Genomic DNA, 24,268 nt, shown 5'->3' with positions numbered 1-24,268 from the left:
GTCCGATCCGACCCAGCAAACCATCATAAGAGACGAAACCTAAACGTTGGATCGACGAACCCACTAATTTATAGTCTGTAAATACCTTCAATTAGTTTCTCCAAGTCATGACATGTACCGGCTCTTAAGCTTATAAATATGCAGCATGAACATAGAACCCTGCTTATCATGGAAGATCCTAAGAACTTGTATAGTTGCATCGATTTGTTATTTATATGCGTTTGATTTTAAGAGAATTTACATTTTAGGTTTCCAAGAAAATTATTATCCAATTTCTTTTTCATGCACCGATTAATAGCATAAAAACCCTACTCGAGGGAAATAGTTGGAGGGACCATAAATTTGCCATCGAAGAAGATGAACATAGAACTAGTTAAGCATTTGATTGATTCGAGAAATCATGGCCTGTGATATTGGCACACGACTGACTACTTATAAATTTCCATTCAATGAAATCATGAAATGAAACAGCATTTATTTTCCAGTGCATCAGAAAACACAAACTCAGCTATGGCCAAAAATAAGGCAGTCATTAACTTGATCCCATGGCTTCGAACACGCTACGCTGCATAGAAGTAATAGTAATAATCCAAAGAGTTCGAATGGGGTTTAAAAAGACCAAGCAGCACCAGTATGTCATCGTCATCATAGAGCACAAAATTTAGGCTTCGCGCAAAGCTAAGTGAGCTTAACAGTAGTTAATCCCTTCGTTAAGGGTTTTAATCAAGCATTGCTTCGAACAATTGACTTCTACTGCTGCTTCACTTCGACCTTTTTCTTCTGCCAAAGTCTATCCAAAGAACCATCAGCATCACCCTGCGGGAAAAGTTGTGGAACAAGATGAACTTGTCAGGAGCATAGAAGTCGTACAGACAGGTACTCAGTCATGCCCTATGGTCGAGCTAAGAACCATTTTATTATCCAACATGTCATCACTAGATGTAAGTAATGCTATTTGATCAGACAAATGTGTTTGATAATGAGTGGCACATTTCCATGTCAAACAACCGTTCAGCCTACTGATCTTATAAACAAATTTCGGTCTATCAGTGGTTAGTATGTAGAAGCATTACAATGATCATGTAAATAACTCTCGACTGGTGAAATAATATTCCAATGAGAGAGGCCATCTGAGCTAGCTTGTTTTATTACAGATAATATAATTGTTAAAAAAACCCCTTGTTTGGTTCAAGTTTATGATGATTACTGACATGTTAATTAATAACACAGATAAACAACTCAAATGGACTCTCCGAAGGGAAAAGCTACGATGATGCACCAACATAACATTCATGTAAATCTTGTTATCATTATCAGTCATAAGCTTTGTTGTGACTTTGAGGAAGTGCAACGCCTTATCAAGGAAATAAGTGTTTAGGATTTAGTGTGTTGTGTCAATTAGGTTGGCAACCGTACCCATAGTCTCAAAATCCAGACAGAACTTAGAGACCTAAAACAAGGTAGCTAAACTGATCCTTCAATCAGATGTTGATAACAAAAGTATCCTATTTTGTAAATCAAATACCATGCAAACCACAATCAAACAGCTAATTGGGTAACATAATGACAAACTACAATAGAAAAATTGTCACAATTTTTTTCCCAAATACAGCATAAAAACTATGTAATGCCAGAAACTGACAATTAGGACAAGCCCCTTTGTCATACAAATAAAGGAGACTTGGTGAACACAAATACAAGTGACATGAGCACAACAACATACCCCTAAGGATGGTGAATTTTCATGTTACATGAGCTTTCCACTCACAACAGCTCCCCCTCCCCCTTCTAGTAACCTTTGGATACATAAAATAAAAGGCCATTGTAGAAGAAAGGAATGTGATTTTATTCACTATTCCCAATAAGTTTTGTTGTATTTATGCCCAACTAACAAGAATCCTTTAATCTCAAGAGTATTATAAATTTAATCTCTTTATTTTCTGCAACCTTATGGTTTCTGTGATGTAGATGACTTTCCTCGTTTTTGTAAGTCTTATACTTATTAAGCTACCACACTAATCCAGCAAAATAATTTGATTGTCCCTAAGACAAGATTCCAATACTAATCCCGAAATCAATCCTAGTCTCTCATACTTCAAACCTGGATTACAAACCGTTGGAGGACATCTTTTCGTGAGAGAAAAAAGGTCAGAAACTTAGATCAGCAACCATAACAACATTAATATATGGGGCAATGTGCTCATTTTCAAATAAGCCTTCAATAAGCAGCGATATTAAAAGAAGAAAATAGTAAAAATGGCGTCATATTTTCCTTAAAAAACAGTAGCATATCAACCACGACATAAAGAACAAATGATTCCAGAAAGCATGAGTAAGTACATCAGAAAATCCAAAAGTGGCAGCAGACCTGAGCTCGGATAAAGCCAGAAAGTGCAAAAGTGGAAAACTGGCCGGTGTAAACGCCACTCTCATCCAAGTGCCCAATATTGATCTGGACCGAGGCATGATCCTTGGCTGTAATGAGCCTATTGGTAGCAGAACTACAACAACAACATCGAGGTTGATCATCATAAGATGTAAAATCACGCTTTACCACAAAAAAGATAGAAGCTCTCCACGAAATTATAGGACGATTACCATTTCCTTGGGATGTAGAGATCCGTCATCTCACCCGCTTCGTTCTGCATCTTGTCAGTCGATTCTCTTGCCGAAATACGTGCACAACGATCACAAAATCACCTAAATAACAAAGATTTGAATCATAAATCAGATCGAGGCAACCAATTCCAAACAACCTGCGCCTTCTTCTGGGCACCACAATTACAAGGAAACATGCTCTAAAGGGGAAAAAATTTCTGTTTCGAAAGGAACAACAGAACAGCCGCAGAACGTCAAAGTAATCAAATCATAGCACGAAATCTTTCCACGAGCCAATAAACAGAAATGCTGAGGCAAAAGAAACAATATCAACCACAGAAATCATAGCACGAAGAATCGAAGAGTAGTTTTGCATGTACGAGTCGCACCGGAAGAAACAGATGCGACCAACGGGAAGCAGCGCCGACGCGGGGCGGAGGGCGTCTTCGAGATGATATATATAGCCAGTCGCCAGCCCTAGTTTCTGCACGTGCTAGTTCTACTCGCACGTGAGACGAACCGGTTCAGGAGTGGAACCGGTGAAATGACCGAGCGAGAGCCGGTCCAACCTTAGATGATGGACCAAATGTGTTATTTGGTTCTCAGGATTGACCAATCCAAGCTTTAATGAAATCGAATCTTGAACCGGTTTCGCTAATCACATATGGAAACTGAGCCGAGGCTGAGTCGATAAATAATATCATATAAATTATTAGTAATTGATATAACATATTTTGGCATTGCACCAGACAAGCAAACACGACGATGCAGATGTGAAACCTCAAGTACGATGTGGTACACAGTACACACGTGACGGGCAATCTACCGCTCCCCCTTACGAACGACATCATCACAGTACAGCCATCTTGGAAAGCTAAGGGTGGCGTCGTGCAGCGTCGATCCGTGCAGGTCGATCAGTGCTGGTACAGAAGCTAAAGTCGATCGTCCGAGGAGTCTATCACAGTTAATTGACCCCGTACGATCAACTCATTCTCGCAAGTATAAAAGCTAACCCTCCTTAATCAGGAGGGGGGAGGACTTCGAACACTCAACTCTATTTTATTTCACCAAAAGCTAACTTAAGCTTAGGATGAGTCGAGTTGAGAAATCCTCCTCTCGACCTCGACCTACGTGCAAGAGTCCAGCAACAAAGAAGGAGGCCACTTGTCAATAGAGAAGACCGTGTGCTCGAGGGATGATGCTCGAACTCAACCAGACCCGATGCTCGCCCTCACCACCCGAGCATCCACGTGGGCAACCTTGTATATCCAGGATTGGATCGAGCCGTGCTAACACCTCAGTCACAGTGTAAAAATTCGATAACTAATCTATATTATTTTGTTATTGATCTAAATATCGGCATTAAAATTAAAATCCCAAGTGATTCCATTGCTAAACACCAAATCAATGTCACATTTTGTTTTGTCCAAGTAAGATTGGTCTTCTGTCTTGGATCCCATGTCAGGTTTAGGATGATCTTAGTGCCGTAGTAGAAGGCAATTATATATTCCATGTAATTTTTCATCTGCGGCTAAGCTTAGAATGAAAACTCAAAGAGTAAAAATCCCCAGTCAAATGCGAACGCATCCATTGGAAGATCTCTACACCACCAAGATCCTCTCTTCTTCTCTTTGTTGGTAGGACAAGGAAGGAGAAAGCAATACTGGAATACCAAGAGTTCCTTTCTTCCGAGAGAGAGCAAGAGAGAGGTATTTGTTCTCTCCACCGAGGAAGAGGGCGAAAGAGCAAGCACCACATGATGATGAGGCCGACGCAAAGCTCCCTCCTTTCGGTCGCCCTCCTCCTCCTCCTCCTTGCCGCCGCAGCGGCCGCCAGTGGAGGAGGAGGAGGGGGCGAGGTCCCGCTCGCCTGGATCCCCTCCCTCTCCGGGTGCCGCGGCACCGTCGCGGAGTGCCTCGCCGGCGAGCAGTTCGACCTCGGAGCCGAGGTGACCCGCCGGATGCTCGCCACCTCCAACTACGTCAGTTACGACGCCCTCAAGCGCGACACCGTCCCCTGCTCCAGCCGCGGCGCCTCTTACTACAACTGCCGCCCCGGCGCCCAGGCCAACCCCTACTCCCGCAGCTGTTCCTCCATCGCCCAGTGCCGCGGTTGAAAAGCTTCCATATAAAAATACGCCAATTTTTAGGAAGAACAAGCACGAATTTGGTATGTGATTTGGTTGCTTCGCTCCAGTTTCAAATAAATGGTGTCGTTCTTGATGACGCTATTGTTGTTTCGGCGTTGTAAACAGCGCTTTCATGTGATTCGTGTAAAAAAAAGCTTAATTTAGTTGATCATGGCTCGCTTCCGTTTCCTTCTATGCATTTCCTCTCCAAAAAAAGGTCTCCTTTTAGAAAAAGGAACATGATTTAGGCGCAGATGTTATTTCCAAGTTTTGATGCTCAAACATTCTTGCACTTCTTGATACTTCGAGCTACTAGAATGTCTGTAACGAAAATGTGATTCTTTGCCATAATTGAGATCTTCTTCGTCTTGTTCTAGATTTCCTGTTCATGAGAAAATAAAAATATAAGCATGATTAAAGAGCTTTAGTAATTGGTAACACAGTGGGTTTGGTTTAAGGGTAATGGAGTTGAATTATTAGAACTGAGATGGTGCTATTGGTTTCTAGTGCTTATTGTTGTTGTTTGGATGCAAGAGAAGTTAAAATTGCAGATTGGAAATGGATCAGCAAGATCTCTTGTTAGCCACTAGAAACCAAAAGGTGAGGGACAGGGCATCCAAAGGTCAGTTTAATATATTAGTGTGGCAGCACTTACTGTGTAACTGCTTTAGATAGGTAAAATTTATGATTGGTTTGTTTTGAAGTCAGTGAAGATGATGTGTGAACAAGGATGGCTAAGGTAGGGGGGGTCTATGTTTTACAGAGAGAAAGGTGAAACCTCAGAAGAGCACACCCTCCACCCCAGAATCCCAAAAGGATAACTTGGAACTCTTGCCTTCTCTAAGTTTTGATGCTTATGTTACTTTATTCTCTTTTATTTAGGTTGGGATTTCGAGGTGTTGACCATATGTTCCATAGTGCTTGTGACTGGCATTTATTTAAAGAAAGAGGACCCCAGTTTCTATGATCTACTCTTGCAAGTTTCAGTAAATTGGTGAAGTTTAGCCATGTCTTTTACAGGTATGTCTTCCTAAGATGGGCTTTTGTTCTAAGGAGATTTGACAAGAACATCATAGAGAGACTTTAGTCTACAAGGTTTTGATTCTTACTCCTGACTAATGATGGGTTATCTTGTGTTAGTATTTATCTTATTTAGCTGCCAACTTAAAAGTCAGGGGTTTAGGATGCCTTCTAAAAGAGCTACCATCATCTTTGTGATTGCTCATGTATTCCTTCTAAAAGAGCTACCATACATCAACTTTATATTTTTTTTCTTTGCATGGTTTGAAAAATAGATTTTTGCCATCCTTGATTTTAAGAACATGTTTGAATAGCAAGCATTGATAAAAAGCTATGATAAATATGTTTCAGATGACAAAAGAGATATAAAACATATCTTTTTACCTTGTTTGGTTTTGATACAAGGAAGAGATGAATATTGCTTTTCATGGGCTTAGTGGAAAATATAGACTGGGAACCAGGGAAGTTATGTATATTTGCGTAGAAAGATTCTGTCTTGGTTTTTAAGTGGTTGCAACATCATTTTCAACTCTCATGTTCTTTGTCCACCGATAGCTACCTTGAGGCCACGTCTACCTGGACTTGAACATGGAGACTCAAGGAGGTTCTTCCCTAGAGAACCTAGTGTTTTCAAAAGAAAGAAGATTACCTTAATCGAAAAATGAAAAGGAAAACTTGCTGACCCAGCTATCGACTTTCAAGTTAATGGTTCCTGTTCTTATTTTCATATCTCAAACAATTGTGTGAGCACAAGACCAGTCATAGCCAGCTGGAGACTCTGTAGGGGATCGATGTTCTTGTAAATTATGTCCCCATCTTGCAATGTTTGCCTCGTCAGTTTGAACGTAAACATCTGATTTCTGCTATAAGTGAATTCACACATGCTACTGGAGTTCCAAGGTCAGGAATATCGATTCATATTTAGCTTGAAGGAAGAAAAACCTTGAAAGCAGACCTTAACAAATTTTTGTTTCTGTATCTATGTTAGTTCTATGAAGATAAAACATGTTCTATGTACCTTTAAGTTATGAGAAGTGATAAGTCGAGTCAATATTATGCTGTGACCCTCAAAGTATGACATTTCTGATAGGTACTAATTACCTAGAATCTAACTGCAGTAGTCATGGCCAACCAAAGTCGGTAGACTTGACTCAGACAATCATCAGACCTGGAGCACATGAATAATGGTACACTCACCCAATCTAACAGTGGCAACCAGATGAACCAGCCAATTTGATGTTTCAACAGCTGCCAATAGTGGCATTGCATCGAGAAACTGTCCTCTCAGGTCCACACTGGTTTGGCTTGTTTTTCTGGATTTACTGTCAAGGTTTTATGTCGTAGTTGCTAACAAGAGGAGCAAAAGAATCTTTGTTCTTGGTTTTTGCTTTTGGTTTTTTAGAACAGAATGAATAAAGCTTTGTTCTTATCATAAGGAATGGTTTCATGGGAACTTGTTTTCTTGTTTCTGAAGAGTGTAAGCTGAAAGTTTTCGAAACAGGACAAGAAACTCTGGAGTGACATAAAACGTTAACATGTCACCCTAATATGAAGCTGTTGTTCCTTGAAACAGAGAACATAGACATCAGTTGGTACTTTGTGGTTTGGATCCAGCTCATGCTTCTACCCTGATGCTTTAGATCTACCCTGGAATGCTGAAGCAAGTGGGTGCTATTCAATGTTGTTAGATCTGAGAATTTGGCTGGTAAACACCTCATGTGTGTCTCTGATCTGTGTCAGATCCAAATTAAGGTGATTTCCACTGCTGAAAAAAAGTCCATCAAGAGACATGCTGTGCTGTGATGCAGAAATCAGATCTACAAGCTCAGCAGCACATTCGAGTTCCATCATCTGCTATCCATCAAGGATGGAGTTGCCAACAACCCCCAGTCTGAGCTAGTGCAAGTGAATGAAAGTGATGCAGACATCACACAGTAGCAGTTGGTGGTGTAATCTCTCTGCTTCTGCTACCAATGCATGCACAACGGATAAAATATATTGATAGAAAGAAAGATTTGATGGACAATATGTTGTGGTAAGGAAACATTGGTAAAGTGAGCTACATCTGAAGTAATAATATGAAGGCTTCATGAAGTGGGAGGAGGGATGTTAGTGTCAGAAATAATGCAAGGGAAATCTCTCTTTGCCCGCATCAGCAGACTACAGTTGCAGCCAACTGGCAAAACATCTGCAACTCATTCATAAACAGTAACCGCAGAATTCCCAAGCACAGCATCAGATAACTTGTTTCCTCTGGCAAGCTTCCGCAGAATTCCCAAGCACAGCATCAGATAACTTGTTTCCTCTGGCAAGCTTTGCCTCAGACTGAACTTAAATCTAGAGCAACCTGCAGGCTCACAACTGAGCCATGGAAAGTTTAGGAGAACAATTTCATTGATTGAAAACTGAGTCCTCCCTCTTGGCTTTGCACACATCTGCAGATTCTGTGGTTAGTTTCCATCCATAGTGCATTGTATACTGACTAGAAAAAAAAAAAAAAAAACTGCTTATTAATGTTATACAGCCTCAGCAATTTCTCACATGTTATTAATAAGGTATGTAATACCATACCGTACCGATGTTTCGAGGTTGGCTCGATACGATACGATACCGTGTACCGTTCGATACACCAGAACGTACCGAATGATTTTAAATATTTCTTTCTTTTACTGTAGCACATTCCGTCTGATAGCAGATGGTCCGTGTACCGATATATCATCGGATCGATACGTACCACCTGTACTAGATGATACTATTCAAAATTACATATCATGGTTATTAGTATCGTAGCAAGCACCCTTTTGAAATTAATCAAATTTTATCAAGGATTGAGTCGAGCATTGCTAATATTAATCAAATTTTATCAAGAATATTTAATTTAAAAATTAGAATAAGGCTCATTAGGGTGCATACTAATTGGTTGATTTGTGTTTTGATAGAGAAATACTGTGATAATCAACAACGTCTAAGCGTTAGGCAGTCGACAACTAAGCACTAAGTGATACGATTGGCATGACATCATCCTCCAAACATTATCAATCATGTCATGAAATATATGAAATCATACCCAACATTAATACACGTAGCATAATATGATCCTTATTGATGTAAATTATTAGTGGTCAGGTAAAAGTCCTATGCATGAAACTTCATCAATCGACAAGCCCGAGAACAATTATTTGTCTGTGAAAAATTGCTCCACCGTGAAAATGCAATGAAAAGACTGTCATATAATCATCAAGATACATAAAAGATGAAGAATTGGAGATCCATTACAGAGCAGAAGATGGATTGCATGCATCCAAAAGGAATAAGGTATGCTCTTTAGCCTGAGCGAGATGATTTCTTCCCCAACGAGTGCACGGATGGTCGAAATGGGAACGAGACCACTCGAGCTTAATAGCCTTTGTAGATGGGTGGAGGTGGAGATGCGTAGCTCAATCCGCCGACCGGCGGTAACGTCTCGGGCTCAGGAAGTGAAGCAGGGGAGACGACCGGAGGATATGAAGTCGATGGTGGCGGAGAGGAGACAAGAGGAGGGGATGAAGATCCCGGGGCCGATGCTGGTGTTTGCACTGGTGGCGGTGGCGATGCTACGGGTGGTGGAGGTGTTTGCACTGGTGGTGATGCCACCGGCGGTGGTGGAGAGTGCATTGTCGGTGGTGGGGTTGATGCTACGTCCGGTGGTGGAGATGATGCCACGGGCGGTGGAGTTGATACTACCGTTGGAGATGGTGATGGGGATGATGCCACGGGCGGTGGAGTTGACACTACCGTTGGGGATGGTGATGGGGATGATGCCACGGGCGGTGGAGTTGATGCTGCCGATGGAGATGGTGATGGGGATGATGCTGTGGGCGGTGGTGGTGTTTGCACCGTAGGCGGTGGTGATGGTGTTTGCACTGGTGGTGGCGGTGGTGAGTACACAGGTGGTGGTGGGGATGATGCCACGGGCGGTGGAGGTGATGCTACCGACGGAGCTGGTGATGGGGATGATGCTGTGGGTGGTAGTGGAGATGATGCCACGGGCTGTGGAGGTGATGCTACCGACGGAGCCGGTGACGGGGATGATGCTGTGGGTGGTGGTGGAGATGATGCCACGGGCGGTGGAAGTGATGCTACCGACGGAGCTGGTGATGGGGATGATGCTGTGGGTGGTAGTGGAGATGATGCCACGGGCTGTGGAGGTGATGCTACCGACGGAGCCGGTGACGGGGATGATGCTGTGGGTGGTGGTGGAGATGATGCCACGGGCGGTGGAGGTGATGCTACCCACGGAGCCGGTGATGGGGATGATGCTGTGGGGGTTGGTGGAGATGATGCCACGGGCTGTGGAGGTGATGCTACCGACGGAGCTGGTGATGGGGATGATGCTGTGGGTGGTGGTGGAGATGATGCCAAGGGCTGTGGAGGTGGCGCTACCGACGGAGCCGGTGATGGGGATGATGCTGTGGGTGGTGGTGGAGATGATGCCACGGGCGGTGGAGGTGGTGCTACCAACGGAGCTGGTGATGGGGATGATGCTGTGGGTAGTTGTGGAGATGATGCCACGGGCACTGGAGGTGATGCTACCGACGGAGCTGGTGATGGGGATGATGCTGTGGGTGGTGGTGGTGGTGAGTATACAGGGGATGAAGGAGAGTGCACTGGTGGTGATGATTGAGATGACGCTATGGGTGGTGGTGGTGGTGAATTGATTGAAGGTGGTGGTTGAGATGATGATCCAGACGGTGGGGGTGGTGGTGAGTTGACTGTAGGAGGTGGAGAAGAAACCGGTGGAGGTGGTATTACTACTTGTGGAGGTGGAGATCGGAGCTCTGGTTGGGATGGCGACGGAGCAAGAGGCGGAGAGGCGAATGACTGAGGCGGGGGTGTGCTTACAGGTGGTGGTGGAGGAGAATGCACTCGTGTCACGGGTGACTCGGAATGGGGAGGTGGTGGTGGTCGTGATGTTTGGGATGATGCTACGGGTGGTGGTGGTGGTGAATTGATTGAAGGTGGGGGTTGAGATGATGATCCAGATGGTGGGGGTGGTGAGTAGGGTGGAGGTTGTGATGAATGAACTGGAGGTGGTGGTGAGTTGACTGGAGGAGGTGGAGAATAGAACGGTGGAGGTGGTAATACTACTGGTGGAGGTGGAGAGCGGAGCTCTGGTTGGGATGGCGACTGAGCAAGAGGCGGAGAGGCGAATGCCTGTGGCGGTGGTGTGCTTACAGGTGGAGGAGGAGAATGCACTCGTGTCACGGGTGACTCGGAATGCGGAGCTGGTGGCGGTGAGTGCACCGGTGTCACTGGCGACTCGGAATGCTGAGGTGGCGGCGGTGACTTCGCCGGTGGCCTGGGCGTTGGAGGCTTCGGTGATGATTTTGGAGGGGTTGCTACCACCGGCGCAGGCGATGGCTCCTGAGGTGGCGGTGTCACCGGGTTAGGTGATGCCTTCGGAGATGTTGGCGTCGCCGGCTTTGTTGAAGGTTTCGGAGACGGCGTAGCCGGCTTAGGTGAAGACTTCGGAGATGTCGGTGTCGCCGAAGAGGGAGTGGAAGAGCTCGGAGAAGACCCACATTTATCTTTGCTGCAGTCCACAGGGCGACTCAACACCCGATAACAGGTCTTCGCCGACTTCTGCCCGGGCCGCTTCTCAAGGCAATTGCCCTTGTCGTCGAAAACGACATCAGACCCGGCCGAGGGCACGCACTCGGCGGCTTCGCCCTTGAAGTAGTTGAAGGAGAACGTGAAGTTGGTGAGGCTCGGCAAGCGACAGAGCTTCTCCGGTACCACTCCTGTGAGGACGTTATGCGACAAGTCCAGGTCCTCCACCTTGCTCAACGCCGCAAAGCTCGTCGGGAGATCGCCGGTGAGCGAGTTCCAGCTCGCATCCAACACCGTCGCGTTGCCCAACTCCCCCACCTCGGACGGCAAGCAACCGACGAGCCCGTTGTTCAACAGTACGAGTTCGTTCAGGGTGGCTCCCATCCTTCCGGTGCTACCGGGAATGCAGCCGCCGAGCTTGTTGTTGGCCAGAACCACCACCGACGCCGTGGAGTTGCCGAAGTTGTCGGGGATGGGAGAGCTGAAACGGTTGTCGTTGAGGAAGATGGCGTCGAGGCCCTTGTCGAAGAGCTCCGGCGGGAGGGCGCCCTCGAAGTCATTGAACCGGAGGTCGAGGTACCTTAAAGATGGTAGGCCGACGACGACCATCGGAAACGGCCCGACGAAGCGGTTGTTGCTGACGTCGAGCTCGTGGAGGAGCACGAGCCGGGAGAAGCTCTTGGGGATGATGCCGCAGAAGCGGTTGGAATTGATATGGAAGAGCGCGACCTCGGTAAGGAGGCCGAGCTCGACGGGAAGGTAGCCAGCGATGTCGGCGCCGTTCAGGTCGACGCCGGCGACGACGGTGAGCTTCGGGTCGTCGAGTGCCGGGGCGCAAAACACGCCACGGTAGCCGCACACGTCGGCGCCGACCCAGTTGCCAGTGAAGTTGGAGGGGTCGGAGTATAAGGCGTGCCGCCAGGCCTGGAGGCCGATGTAGGCGCGGCGGAGGCGGGCGTTGGGGAAGCTGAGGTCGACCTTGACGTCGAACTCGTAATCGTCGGGGAGGTCGCCGTTCTTGGACAATGCCAGGAGCTGGCGGCGGGCGATCAGGGCAGCTTCGACGCTTGAGAGAGCTAACGCGGACGACAAGGAGGAGGAGAAGAGAAGGAAGAGGAGGAGGAGAGAGCGGAGGCAGGCCTCCATGGTGGGCAGATGGTGTGGCTTCCCCGCCCTGGAAAGCCCAAGGCTGCTATAAGGGGGAGTGGGAGGTAAGAGGAGGAAGAAGGGGTTGTTATAGCTGTTGAAGCAGCGGTACGTGAACGGTTAGGCTCCTTTGTTGGAGTTAGTTTGCCTCCTTTAGGTTCGTTTTGGGCGGAGGAATTGACGGTTGGCGTGGGATGGTGACCGTTAACCCGCGAAAAAGGAGGGAAAGGTTGTAATCCCGCGTCTGTGGCTCCCATTGCCTAATTTTTTAGATTTTTTAATATAATTTATGATAAATAATAAAAATAGAATATTTTAATATTTTTAAAGTTCAAATTATATTTTATTATGTTGATATTCTTCATTTTTATCATTTGAGCTATACCTCATTTAAACATAGATTACATGTATTTTTCGTTATTATAATGGTCTGATTAGTAGACCAAACCAACTAATCTAGTCACTAATTTTTTTGGTCCGACCAACATGTTGATTCAGAGACGAGATTGTATACACAATTATAATGAAGTTGGCAGCTGTTTACAGATATTGTAAGCAAAATAATTTATAAAAATACCTTAAATATTAGTACGACATAAGATATTAAAGCCACTAATTAAAGATTAAAGGTTAAAAATCTTAATCATGATGTAATTTATATTAAACTCTATGACTAATCAATCTTTTTTTTTACACCTTAAACATGAGTATACCAAACCCACTCATGAAAAATTGAGAGTTCAAAACATCATTTCATATAATTAAATATCATGATATTTAATTAAGAATCTAAAATTTCATTCGATATATTTAAATATCTTAAATATTGATGTGAAAGTTGAAGGTGCAAAATAATTTTCAACTTTATTCGATATAATTAAATATACTTACACATCTTATGCCCACCCAATAAAATTATAAAAGACACATCTTTACTTGCCCATAGCTCTAATCATCGCTCCTCCTGATAATTAAGTCCCTCACCCAAACTCAATTTGTATGCATTGAATTTTTTACATTAGTTTCATATTTAAAACATTGATTGATATAACTATCGATGAATCTTTACATTGTGATCGAGGAGTCAACATGGCATGATCCAATCTTGGATGTGTAATGTTGCCTAGACGGAGAATCGAGTGGAAGAAACAAACGTCTGAGTCGGGTTGAGCTGCGAGCCTCACCGCTCACTTCTCCATCGTAAGCCCCTACACTTAGGACGAGATCGGGAGGAGGATTTCCCGACTCAATTCCTCCGAAGTTTAAATTAGAATGGAGTGAATTGATAGAGAGTTCAATATTCCTTGACCCTCTCATTGTTTAGAGGATTGGCTTTTATATATGCTCTGGGGTGGTCGATCGTACGCGATCCTTTAATGATCATCGACTCCTCGGAAGGATGACTTGTACTCTACAGACGTGTGTCGACCGACCCATACTAGTCGGTGTCATCCTGAGTTTTGCAAAACGACTCTAAGGTGTCTGGCATCGCACGGGTTGGCGTTGTGCGATGTCGTCTCGAGTTTTGTGGAGCAGCTCTGGGTTGTTCGGCACTAAGCGTCGACCGACCCGTATTGCTTGGCACTAAGGGGTGTCGTGTAGCACCGTCCCGAGTTTTACGAAACTACTCTAGGGTGTCCGACGTCGTACGGGTTGCCACACGCATTGTCGTTCGGGTTGGCACCGTCCTAACTTTCACAGAACGACTCTAGAGTGTCCGACACCGACCTATACGATGTCAAACAATACGAAGGTCGCGTGGTTGTCTCACTCCACGTCAATCCAGTAGTTCTCTGTTTGCTACCACGTGGGTGATGCTTAAATGTGTCGTATCCCTGATGATATATACGAAATCCAAATATATGATACAACAAAAAATATAAATATTTATCATATAAAATATATTTATATTTATATTGTTAATAATAAAATAAAAAATATTAGCCAGCATGAACTCATCAGGTAAGAAAACATTAATCTGGCACTACCAATCTAAAAAGCACAAAGTACAAATCTAAAATGCACATTATTACACCAAACTATCGCCTAAGAACAAACTCTCTCTCTCTCTCTCTTTCTCTCTCTGATACAAACTACTTACAGAACACAGCATTAATCTGGCACTACAAACTTTCGCACGTACATATCTAAAAAGCACTTTAGTACACCAAACTATCGCCCAAGAACAAAGATTATCCCCTCCTCTCTCTCTCTCTCTCTCTCTCTCTCTCTCTCTCTCTCTCTCTCTCTCTGATACAAACTACTTAGAGAACACAGCATTAATCTGGCACTACCAACTTTCCCATGTACATATCTAAAAAGCTCATTATTACACCACGCTGGTGCCTAAGAACAAAGATTATCTCTCCCTCTCTCTCTCTCTCTCTCGACACAAACTACACACACAACACCTCGATGAGTAACACAAACAGCATCGCCTCCTTCTCTAACGTACAACCACCCACATAGAGCTATTTGATCATCGAACAGCGATTTCTCTCCAAGCAACAGTCTCTCTAAAGCAGCAGCAGCAGGCGAACATGAGTTAGAGTTCGAAGGGAGGACAAGAAGAGCTCGTGGATTCCACCGCGACCGCGTCCGCTTTCGTTGCCTGCGCGTCCGACATCGACTTCCTCCTAAAACGGTTCGCTCCTGCTCGTTCACACCAACTAATCAACCGTCACAAGCACTCACAACAAGAAAAGGAAACCTGCGGAGGTTTCTCCTGCCCTGAGAACGTAGGCGAACGACTGACGCCGTAGATCGTACCGGAGAAGGGAGAGACGGGCGGGGTCGAGCCTGCCGGCGATGACGGCGGCGTCCCGCCCCCCGGCGACGCCCACCCGGCAGGCCTCTTTATCATGATGCTCCTCGTTACCCTCGGCGCCGCCGCCGCCTCCGCGGAACCCTCGTCGCCGTACGGCCTTCCCAGGCCACCGGTCGCCGCCTCATCTGCCATGGATTTCATACGCCAGATCCGCAAGCCTTCCCAAACTACAAGCTCAAGAAAGGAAGACGGAGAGAGAGAGAGAGAGGGTCTGCTCCGCTGTACCTTTGTCGGCGGCGGTGAGAGGGGAGGAGGAGGACGGGCGGAAGGCGAAGGAGGAGTACTTCCGGAGGCGGCCGAGCCCGGACTCGGGGCGGGGGCCGGCGAGGGTGTCGTCCCAGAGCTTGTCGAGGAGCCCCATGGAGTAAAGAGTCACGTTTGCACTCCACTGAAGCTTCCTGAAGGCGTCGGCTTTATCCACTGCGAGTGGGGAGCCGAGGAAGGTAAGAGAGCGGGTATGTGTTTATAGGCTGGTCCAAGAAGGGCGGGGATTCCATCTCGTGGGGCGTGGGACCAACGACGATCGGTCCAAGTGGGTTTCCTTCAGCCGTTGGATTTGATCATGACGGTAACGGAGGGCGGTCCCACGACTTCTAAGGATAAGATCGGGTTCGAAGGAGTGTGCCGCTCACGTTAATTTTATACTAGTAGTCTATTGCATCGTCCCCACACGCGCCCGTTGGATAGGATTGTGCGGGTCCTACATGACAGGTAATTTCGCATATTGGCCCCTCAAAGTTCTTATTTTTTATACAAGTCTTTGGACTTGATTTCTTCTTTCAAATTTCACCAAGTAAAAATATGTTAAATAACATGACGTTGTTAGTGGTGCATTCCACCACATTTTTATACATAATTTGACTACCTATCTATCAATCTATCTATATAATTCAGGAGTAATTTTCCAAACTTTTAGGTTCATGAGAGATTTTATTTCTTTATAATTCTAGAATAATTGTTATTTGACTTTTAAGACTATGTAGAAAGCATTTAATGGTATTAAATTTCATTGGCACCACTTAAATCTTTGTAATATTATTCATTTGCGTGGAGATCGGGATCAGACTCTATCAGATTGATGAGGATGGTCCCTCCTTTATCCTAGCATAGGAGCAACCTATGGCTGATGGATTTACCACCTTGTGTGGCTGCCCTAAACTGGGGGAACTTTTGTTCTTCAGTGATGCCAATCAAACCAATTAGAAATGCTTTAGGTGGGAAGACAAAGGAAAAAGTCTTCACTGACAGACATGGAACTAATTAATTAACAACCTTGTTAGCAATGGCATTGTAACTTTCCTCATCAGCATCTATCACCAGCAGATGGAGCCTACAAAACGCCAGGATAAATCCTCATGGCACCTTTTCAGTACACAAAACACAAGGATGCAACTAGGAAAATGAAGCGATATGGACATGAAATAGTGATGCTCGATAAGTTGCATATGGTTCCAAGATAAATTTTAACAGGATTTTGTAGAAACACACTGCAGTTAGAGGTCACAGAAGAGAGGACTCGTGCAATAAGAACACTGAAAACAACCACAGCACATAGGTAAAACTTGCAGCACACAGTTCGATTACTAATATAAACTCGTTGATCGAGTACTTGGAATTTGGAAAATATAACGTGCCAGATTTAAGAGAAAACCTCCTAATAACCTCAACTTCTGATGAGAAAAATTAATCTTCCTCCTCGCCTTCATTCTCAGCAATGTTGAAGTATCTGAGTTCGTAGACAGTGCGATCTTTGTTTGAAGCAATAACTCGCAACCAATCCCGCACATTGTGTTTCTTTAAGTACTTCTTTGTCAAGTATTTCAAGTACCTAAACCAAAAGAAAAGAAGCATTATGTCAGTTTCCTCTACACAACAATTACATTCCTTGTGATGAAAGGGTTGTCGATGGTGATCTATTGTTGTCAAAGGGAAAAAAAAAAATTGCAGTTGCAGACTTGTTGGAAGAAAGAATGATGACAATGATGGCCACAACAAAATGTATATATTGTTAATTAGTTCTCCGTAACAATGACAAACACAACAAATTGCATGTATTGTAAATTAGTTCTCCATATGAGCATTATGTCAGTTTCCTCTACACAACAATTACATTCCTTGTGACGAAAGGGTTGTCGATGGTGATCTATTGTTGTCAAAGGGGGAAAAAAAGAAATTGCAGTTGCAGACTTGTTGGAAGAAAGAATGACGACAATGATGGACACAACAAAATGTATATATTGTTAATTAGTTCTCCGTAACAATGACAAACACAACAAATTGCATGTATTGTAAATTTGTCAAGTACTTCAAGTACCTAAACCAAAAGAAAAGAAGCATTATGTCAGTTTCCTCTACACAACAATTACATTCCTTGTGACGAAAGGGTTGTCGATGGTGATCTATTGTTGTCAAAGGAAAAAAAAAAGAAAAGAAATTGCAGTTGTAGACTTGTTGGAAGAAAGAATGACGACAATGATGGCCACAACAAAATGCATATATTGTTAATTAGTTCTCCGTAGCAATGACAAACACAACAAATTGCATGTATTGTAAATTAGTTCTCCATATAAGCACACATTATGCTGCCGTCATTTATGACAACAAGAAAAGCAATGTTCGAACAAGTAGTCAAAACCTTCAGACTACAATCCTTGAAGTGGCTGACTCAAATTATGAACAACATGGCTATGTGTGCTCTGAGAATTATAGTACTCGGTAGGAGATGTTACAATCAAGCAGATAATAACCATATGCAGACAACATAAAAATCAACATATACATCAATATATAGAAGTCTAAATTGCTTACCAGCGACTTAAGAATGATTAATAGCTCAAAACAAGGTGCCACAAACATGAGATTACCGCAGTCCACAACATTCCATCCATATTGAAGGTACTCATTCATCTAATTCACATATCCAAACACCAAATTTTAATGGAAATTGTAATCCAAAGTGCCACAGAAGCTAAAATTCGCTTCGATTATCCACCATTTTAATCCGCAAAATCAAGTGCACATAACCTAGCATACGAAATAGGGCTCAGTTCACACATTTCGCTTGAGATGGGTTACTAGGAAAAAGGAAACACAACATCTCCCCGCACAAATAAAATTGACGCCACAGATTATGATGTATAAACAAGGATAAATTCGCTAACGAAATGTGTCGATTCAGCCTTAGAAGAAATGGAGGAAAAGTAAAGGAAGATACTTCAGAGATCTATCTGCATCAAGAGATCAGGGCAGGAAGGTTACCGCTTGGAGAACGGGCCCTCCGAGGTGACGGTGATCTTGCTCTTGTCCCGGGTGACGGTCACGGCGTCGCCAAGGGCGCCGGCCTTGCCGCCAGCGACCTTGATCCGCTCCTGGAGGAACTTCTCCAGCGAGGCGATGTCCATGATCTTGTCCTCCACCGGCTTCGCGCAGTCGATCACGAAGGTCGAGCCCTTCTTCTTCCCCCCCTTCGCCGCCGCCGCTGCGCTTCCCCCGCGACTCATCGTGGTTTCCTCTGCTCTCGCTACAGACACCGCCGCACAGAGGGTTAGGGTTTTCGCAAAGATGGAGTTGAAGCGTTTCCACTGCGGCGGCTCTTATGCATGCCCTTGTTAGGATATCTCGTGGAATAAGATATATCTTTTGCTGCGCGACCGCGTGACTTGATCTTGGCCGCTAGCTTGGTTGAGTAGATCGATCAATAACTTCGAGTTTATGGTACTCCGCGGAACATGTTACACGGAAGTTAGCGGGTTCTGGATCGGGTTAAAACCAGAGCCGAAACCAATATTTTCCATTTATCGAATAAAATCAATCTGATTTAATCGGGTCGGATCGGTGCATCGCCGGTCAGTGTTGAATTGCTGGACGTGACCATTCCTGACCCGATCAAAAACCCGGACGCTTAATATCTCATCCCAAATTATCCATCGGACGGCGGAGATGAGCCGTACTCCCACAATCGCTTATAGTCCTCTCTCTTTTGTCGCCCGAGCCCAGATCGAAGCGGAGATTTGGGGGAGAACGCAAGGGGAAAGAGAAGTATCGGCAGAGCGGCGGAGAAGGAGAGGAGATGGCATCGGGCTGGGGGATAACGGGGAACAAGGGGCGATGCTACGACTTCTGGATCGACTTCAGCGAGTGCATGTCCCGCTGCCGGGAGCCCAAAGACTGCGCCCTCGTCCGCGAGGACTACTTCGAGTGCCTTCATCACGCCAAAGAGGTCATCCCATCCCCACCCTCAAATTCCACTCTCTTCCTCTCGTTTTTCTTCTTCTTTAAGATCTTTCCAATCCGTGCCTATGTCGCTAAGTCGTTCATGCGACGCTGCATCATTCACTGTCGGATCTAACAGGACTCGGACTTCTGTTTTGGGCATAATCCGCAATTGAGGAATAGAGAACAAGGGTTCAATCTCTAAGGACAGAGTGGAAGGACAGCGTTGGATTCATTGCAAATCCTTTTCTCATTCAAGGCTAGCCTAGTTTTGAATTGTACCAGGATCGGCAGTCAGTTCAGGATTGCGGTTCTCTTATGCAAGGCTAGCCCCTTGTGATCGTCCGTCCTTTAAGGAATAAACGGAAGTGCGTTAGGAAGTTCATGAAGCTCCTTCACAACAATTTCACTTCTAAGTTGCTCACGAATTTTTTGTTGATTTCAGGAGGATCTTTCGTGTTAATTGGGTCTGTTTGATTTTGGTGAACAAAAATACAAGATAGTCCAACGAGCTTTGGCACTCTTTCTCGCAGCGAGTTATATTAGATTAGGTGTTTTGTGGTTTAGAGAGTAATTATTTAAGATATGAAGCTATAAGAAAATTATTTTTGGATCTATTTATGGACCCCTCCTTTGTGTTGGGAATCGAAGGATACTTGTTGCGTAAGTTTGTATTTAATTACTTGGGCATGATAGGAGGCGTGCTGCTCATGTTTTTGTTTTTAAGTTTTTATTTATCCTATTATAACTTCAATTATAATGAATTTATAGATATATTTTTATGAAAATATCTACAGATTGAGGCTGGAAATTTGCTAGAGAAATGACAAAACAAAACTAAGGGCCTAGAAACCAACAAAAGTTGATTGAATTGGCTTCCAGGAATTATTAGATACGGGAAACTTGGTAGACTGATGATTAATGTACTAGCGACTAGGAATCAGCAAACAGTTCAATCTGAGAAAAAAAACTCAAAAGGTTAGTAGTGGAAGAAAATGAAGTGGAATTAATGCAAAAATGAAATGCCTCAGAATTTTTATGTAGTTTCACATCTTAATGCACTTTGGTATTGATCTTCAAGTTTTGAGAAGGTCTGTAGTCAGGTTATTAAGAAGTTTAGGGTGATCGAGAAGTTTGGAGCAAAGCAATGTTTCAATGCAGGTCTAGCAACTAAACAATATGTACCTTCTGTTTTTGGCATTGATCTGTGCATTATGTTTATTTTCCTTTAGTAAATCAATATGTTATATAATTTGACCAACTAACTGAGAGTTATTTAGGGCCTTAGTGACATTTAGCAGATCCATGCAATTTATTTTATAAATGCAGAATCATATTGTTCACTTCTCATGTATTATTTTCTATTTTAGGAAGTTTATTCTTGACCACTCAGAACAATGGTATGGTTACCTCCTAAAACTAAGTTATCTTTACCAAAAGCAACTTCTCGTTTGTATTTTTGTTAGAATAAGAATTTCAGGGTGAGCAAAAAATAAAGAATTAAGAATACAAATGGAAAAACAATTCAAATGCTTCGACTCTTGTATTGATAGAGATATCTGTGAGCAACGAAGGAAAGGAAGATAAGATATACAACATTCAGAAATTATAGAAGAAAAAGTACATTACTAACAAACTCTTTAGCCTGTTAAAAAAATGTCTTCAAGATTTACAAAAAATGTGTTTTTTGAGGATTTTTTTTTTCTTGAGCAATCAATTTTAACCTCTTCTCCACGGAGCACATGTAGGTGAAGGTGTTGCTTGGCCAAGTAGACTATCTCACAATATGTCTTGTGCATTTGACTGGTATATCTGTCAAACCAGGCTAGTAAACATACGTTTGCAATTACACAACTAAGCCAAATCTAGATTTCATTGTATGATAAATTCTCTAGTTTCAGTTTCAATTAGAAATAGGTATTCCTCCAGTTGCTCTCCCCTGCCACCCCCGTCCCCTAGTTGGTCACTACAGATGGGTGGCTTGGGAAAGTGAAAAATATTGCCAGTGAGGAGTGGTAGCAGAGTCCAATAGTTAAGAATTTATGGTTCAGTATAGACGTTATCTATTTTGTTCATATCAGGCTCATAACGCTTGACCTTGATTTTTTTAGACTTTAGCGACATGTGGTCTCGTAGGTTGCAACTTGCAGTAATTGCTTATCTTTATGCACCTCTTTATATCAGTTTATTTCGCATTGGGAAGAGAAATGACTTGTTTTGAATATGCAACGAACTATACCTGGTGTAATCTGCTGGAAGATGAGTATTAACGTAAGAAAATCACAAAGTTCCATAATATTTTCAGTTCAGAAAAGTACATCAGCAGGCCTGAATCTTCAAGCAATTTCATCAGATTCAGTTTGCCAAAAGAAAATTGCTGTAGGATTGTAGGAGTTCCCACTGCCTTGCTTCTGGTGAAGGTGAAAAGGAATAGAACACTTGAATGGCCACTGCAAGTCTGGTTCTTTCCCTTCATTTATTTTCTACTTCAAGGTTCAATAAATTATAGGTAGGAAAAAAAAAACTTAAATACATTTGAACTTTTTTTTTCTGGATCTTCCAAATTTTTCTGTGAAATGACTAGGGCATAAAGGAGTTATCGGCATTTTGAAGTTCTCTTGGTTTTGTACTAGAGTTTATTGTTGTTTTTTGTTATGTTGCCGGAAATAGAAAGAGCTATGAGGTAATCCTTGTTTGTGATTCCATCTACAGTGTCAGGACCTGTTTAGTTATTTCTTGTCCATACTCCATAGTACCATTTTTCTTTTGATTGAAGATGTCATTTCTATCGTTATGAGTGGTTCTAGACCACCCCATATATTAATAATTTGGGCAGTTTCGCACCATGTTCACTATTTAAAATATTTAATGCTGTCACTGTCACTCCTGCTTCTTTTTTGCTTGATACATGTCCTTTTTTTTGGTCATTAATTGTACCTTTTCAATTATTGCAAGAATTTTCAATTGTTAGCTTCGATTCACTGCTCCAAGTTATTTTATAAAGCAATCATCAGGTTTGAAACCTATGATATACATTGATCTGCACTAACTTATTTGCAATTTATGAGGATTCTTAGTCTGCAATGTTGCTAAAAATGTGTCGCTACATAACCTATTTCTGCATTCATGTTTGTGTTTCGTTTACCATCATGTAAACAGAAAGTACACCATTATGTAACATGACTTTGACTTTCATGTGGTTTTTTTTGTTATTCCTTTGCTTTTTTGCGAAGCATTGGTGCATTTTCGATGAATGAGGTCATGATTTCTAGACCCTAGATTTAGCACTTGTTCCAGGTTTATAGCTAAAGAATAACTCTCAAGAAATGTGTTGGTTTTCTTGCATAAAATGAATGAGCACTTTGCTGTCAAGTCCCGGTCAAATCAATATGTGCACATGGTTCATTCATTGCTTACTGCTTGACCAGAAATTTGAGATATGTGTGGGTGAGGTAAATAATCGAGTTTGTGCTTCTGAACACTTTTCAGAGTTGTTGACGGCGGATAAATATTTCATTAGATTGTCCCACTCCATTCTCTCTGATTCGCAGGCTAACATTAAAAAATAACTCTCAATAATTGTGTTGGTTTTCTTGCATAAATGAATGAAATCTTTGCTATCATATGTCCTGGTCAAATAAATATGTCCATTTGGTTCATCCATCACAGGCTCTGCTTAACCAGAAATTTGAGATACGCTGGGGCAAAGGTTAATAAGCTATATTTAGTTTGTGCTTCCGAACACTTAAAGAGTTTTGAACTATGGAAATATTTCATTAGATTGTCCTTCTCTGTTCTCTCTGATTCACAGGTTTACAAGATGTCCTTTAATGTAATTCATGTTTATGCTAGATGTAAGTGGATTAAGGTATCATATAAGCTTTCTTTTTTTTTGGTTAGAATGTTTAATCATAAGAAACATGCATCTTTTGACCTATGGCATGTTCTGAAAAGATAACAAGCTAGAAGTCTGTGATCCTGTATTTGACAAAATGCGAATTCGTAGTGCAGTTCCGACGTAGAAACCGTGTTTACAAGGAGGAGCAGCGTCAGATACGAGCAGCTGCACAGAAGGCAGAGGAAGCTGAAGGGGGCAAAGAGAGCAGTCACCATTAGCTGTTCTCATAAGCATCCCTTCCCAATTTGACCAGAGCAGCAACATGGATGGGTTTCGTACTGTTTGCTTTGATGAGTGAAAGCATCATAACCTGTTTTCCTTGCGAATCTGTAGACTTGGTTTGTGCAAGAACCAAGTTAATAATAGTGGCTTTCGTCCAAACAAAGGGATCATTCTATCCGGAAATGTCTAGTTAATTGTTATTACCAAACTGAACTATTTGGTCAATGCCTTTGATTTCTTTCATGTTTCATGGCCCCCCGTTGTTCTATGGGTAAAGGAGTCTTATGAGGCATCAGTTGAACCTTGCTCAACAGATCTCTGACTGCCCACAAGAACGAGTGGAATATGGACTTGTTTGTTGGAATCATCTGTTTGTGAATAGTATAGTTTTAGCTAGGAACTATAAGAAGAGATAAACATCTCATCCTGTATGAAGCTGGAAATGATTTATGTAATCGACCCTATAACAAGTTTGTGATCTGCAACGGCAAACACATCCAATATATGTGATCGATCATTAGAACAAGATGAGGCATTGTTATCACAAGTGCAGGATGTAAAACGTCTTCAGAAATGTCTGTGTTTGTTGTCGCATGATTGTAGTTCATCTATTTAATGTTCTTGAACA

General features: G+C 43.1%; 6 protein-coding genes across 6 annotated transcripts; 2 read left to right on the top strand and 4 right to left on the bottom strand.

Annotated features, from left to right (window-relative positions):
• Window positions 1–425: 425 nt before the first annotated feature.
• Window positions 426–3,058, bottom strand: LOC135585356 (small ribosomal subunit protein eS21-like). The gene is made up of 4 exons (XM_065173578.1): window positions 2,988–3,058; window positions 2,599–2,700; window positions 2,369–2,501; window positions 426–816 (listed from the first exon to the last, which is right to left on the bottom strand). The coding sequence occupies exons 2-4, from the start codon at window positions 2,646–2,648 to the stop codon at window positions 751–753; spliced, it is 249 nt and encodes an 82-aa protein (XP_065029650.1). The 5' UTR covers window positions 2,649–2,700; window positions 2,988–3,058; the 3' UTR covers window positions 426–750.
• A 1,061-nt stretch (window positions 3,059–4,119) lies between these two features.
• LOC103972409 (protein RALF-like 33) lies at window positions 4,120–4,915 on the top strand. The gene has a single exon (XM_009386743.3). The coding sequence runs from the start codon at window positions 4,355–4,357 to the stop codon at window positions 4,712–4,714; it is 360 nt and encodes a 119-aa protein (XP_009385018.2). The 5' UTR covers window positions 4,120–4,354; the 3' UTR covers window positions 4,715–4,915.
• A 4,035-nt stretch (window positions 4,916–8,950) lies between these two features.
• LOC103972703 (leucine-rich repeat extensin-like protein 3) lies at window positions 8,951–12,530 on the bottom strand. The gene has a single exon (XM_065174440.1). It carries the CDS (start codon window positions 12,479–12,481, stop codon window positions 9,143–9,145), a length of 3,339 nt encoding a protein of 1,112 aa, XP_065030512.1. The 5' UTR covers window positions 12,482–12,530; the 3' UTR covers window positions 8,951–9,142.
• Window positions 12,531–14,766: 2,236 nt separating this feature from the next.
• On the bottom strand, window positions 14,767–15,732 carry LOC135652123 (dormancy-associated protein homolog 3-like). The gene is made up of 3 exons (XM_065172840.1): window positions 15,534–15,732; window positions 15,251–15,433; window positions 14,767–15,133 (listed from the first exon to the last, which is right to left on the bottom strand). The coding sequence occupies exons 1-3, from the start codon at window positions 15,667–15,669 to the stop codon at window positions 15,027–15,029; spliced, it is 426 nt and encodes a 141-aa protein (XP_065028912.1). The 5' UTR covers window positions 15,670–15,732; the 3' UTR covers window positions 14,767–15,026.
• Window positions 15,733–16,719: 987 nt separating this feature from the next.
• Window positions 16,720–18,886, bottom strand: LOC135652541 (large ribosomal subunit protein eL22z-like). Its single transcript, XM_065173537.1, has 2 exons — window positions 18,567–18,886; window positions 16,720–17,136 (listed from the first exon to the last, which is right to left on the bottom strand). Exons 1-2 carry the CDS (start codon window positions 18,806–18,808, stop codon window positions 16,992–16,994), a joined length of 387 nt encoding a protein of 128 aa, XP_065029609.1. The 5' UTR covers window positions 18,809–18,886; the 3' UTR covers window positions 16,720–16,991.
• Window positions 18,887–19,301: 415 nt separating this feature from the next.
• On the top strand, window positions 19,302–23,883 carry LOC135652447 (NADH dehydrogenase [ubiquinone] iron-sulfur protein 5-B-like). Its single transcript, XM_065173378.1, has 2 exons — window positions 19,302–19,527; window positions 23,532–23,883. The coding sequence occupies exons 1-2, from the start codon at window positions 19,378–19,380 to the stop codon at window positions 23,634–23,636; spliced, it is 255 nt and encodes an 84-aa protein (XP_065029450.1). The 5' UTR covers window positions 19,302–19,377; the 3' UTR covers window positions 23,637–23,883.
• The last annotated feature ends 385 nt before the right edge of the window (window positions 23,884–24,268 follow it).

The sequence above is a fragment of the Musa acuminata genome, chromosome BXJ3-11 (assembly GCF_036884655.1).
Source record: "Musa acuminata AAA Group cultivar baxijiao chromosome BXJ3-11, Cavendish_Baxijiao_AAA, whole genome shotgun sequence".
NCBI classification, from domain to species: domain Eukaryota; kingdom Viridiplantae; phylum Streptophyta; class Magnoliopsida; order Zingiberales; family Musaceae; genus Musa; species Musa acuminata.
Note: the sequence above shows the minus strand (reverse complement) of the source record. Positions and strands in the feature narration are given on the sequence as shown.

Bases quoted from the DNA above. Each gene is read 5' to 3' on its own strand.
- LOC135585356 (XM_065173578.1), bottom strand. From the start codon at position 2,648: ATGCAGAACGAAGCGGGTGAGATGACGGATCTCTACATCCCAAGGAAA. The intron at 2,502-2,598 runs GTAATCGTCCTA...TTGTTGTTGTAG, and splicing joins CTCTACATCCCAAGGAAATG to TTCTGCTACCAATAGGCTCA. The intron at 817-2,368 runs GTCTGCTGCCAC...CTTTTCCCGCAG, and splicing joins CTGGCTTTATCCGAGCTCAG to GGTGATGCTGATGGTTCTTT.
- LOC103972409 (XM_009386743.3), top strand. From the start codon at position 4,355: ATGATGATGAGGCCGACGCAAAGCTCCCTCCTTTCGGTCGCCCTCCTC.
- LOC103972703 (XM_065174440.1), bottom strand. From the start codon at position 12,481: ATGGAGGCCTGCCTCCGCTCTCTCCTCCTCCTCTTCCTTCTCTTCTCC.
- LOC135652123 (XM_065172840.1), bottom strand. From the start codon at position 15,669: ATGGGGCTCCTCGACAAGCTCTGGGACGACACCCTCGCCGGCCCCCGC. The intron at 15,434-15,533 runs GTACAGCGGAGC...AATCCATGGCAG, and splicing joins TCTCACCGCCGCCGACAAAG to ATGAGGCGGCGACCGGTGGC. The intron at 15,134-15,250 runs GTACGATCTACG...GTGAACGAGCAG, and splicing joins GCCCGTCTCTCCCTTCTCCG to GAGCGAACCGTTTTAGGAGG.
- LOC135652541 (XM_065173537.1), bottom strand. From the start codon at position 18,808: ATGAGTCGCGGGGGAAGCGCAGCGGCGGCGGCGAAGGGGGGGAAGAAG. The intron at 17,137-18,566 runs GTAACCTTCCTG...CTTTTGGTTTAG, and splicing joins GAGGGCCCGTTCTCCAAGCG to GTACTTGAAATACTTGACAA.
- LOC135652447 (XM_065173378.1), top strand. From the start codon at position 19,378: ATGGCATCGGGCTGGGGGATAACGGGGAACAAGGGGCGATGCTACGAC. The intron at 19,528-23,531 runs GTCATCCCATCC...TTCGTAGTGCAG, and splicing joins GCCTTCATCACGCCAAAGAG to TTCCGACGTAGAAACCGTGT.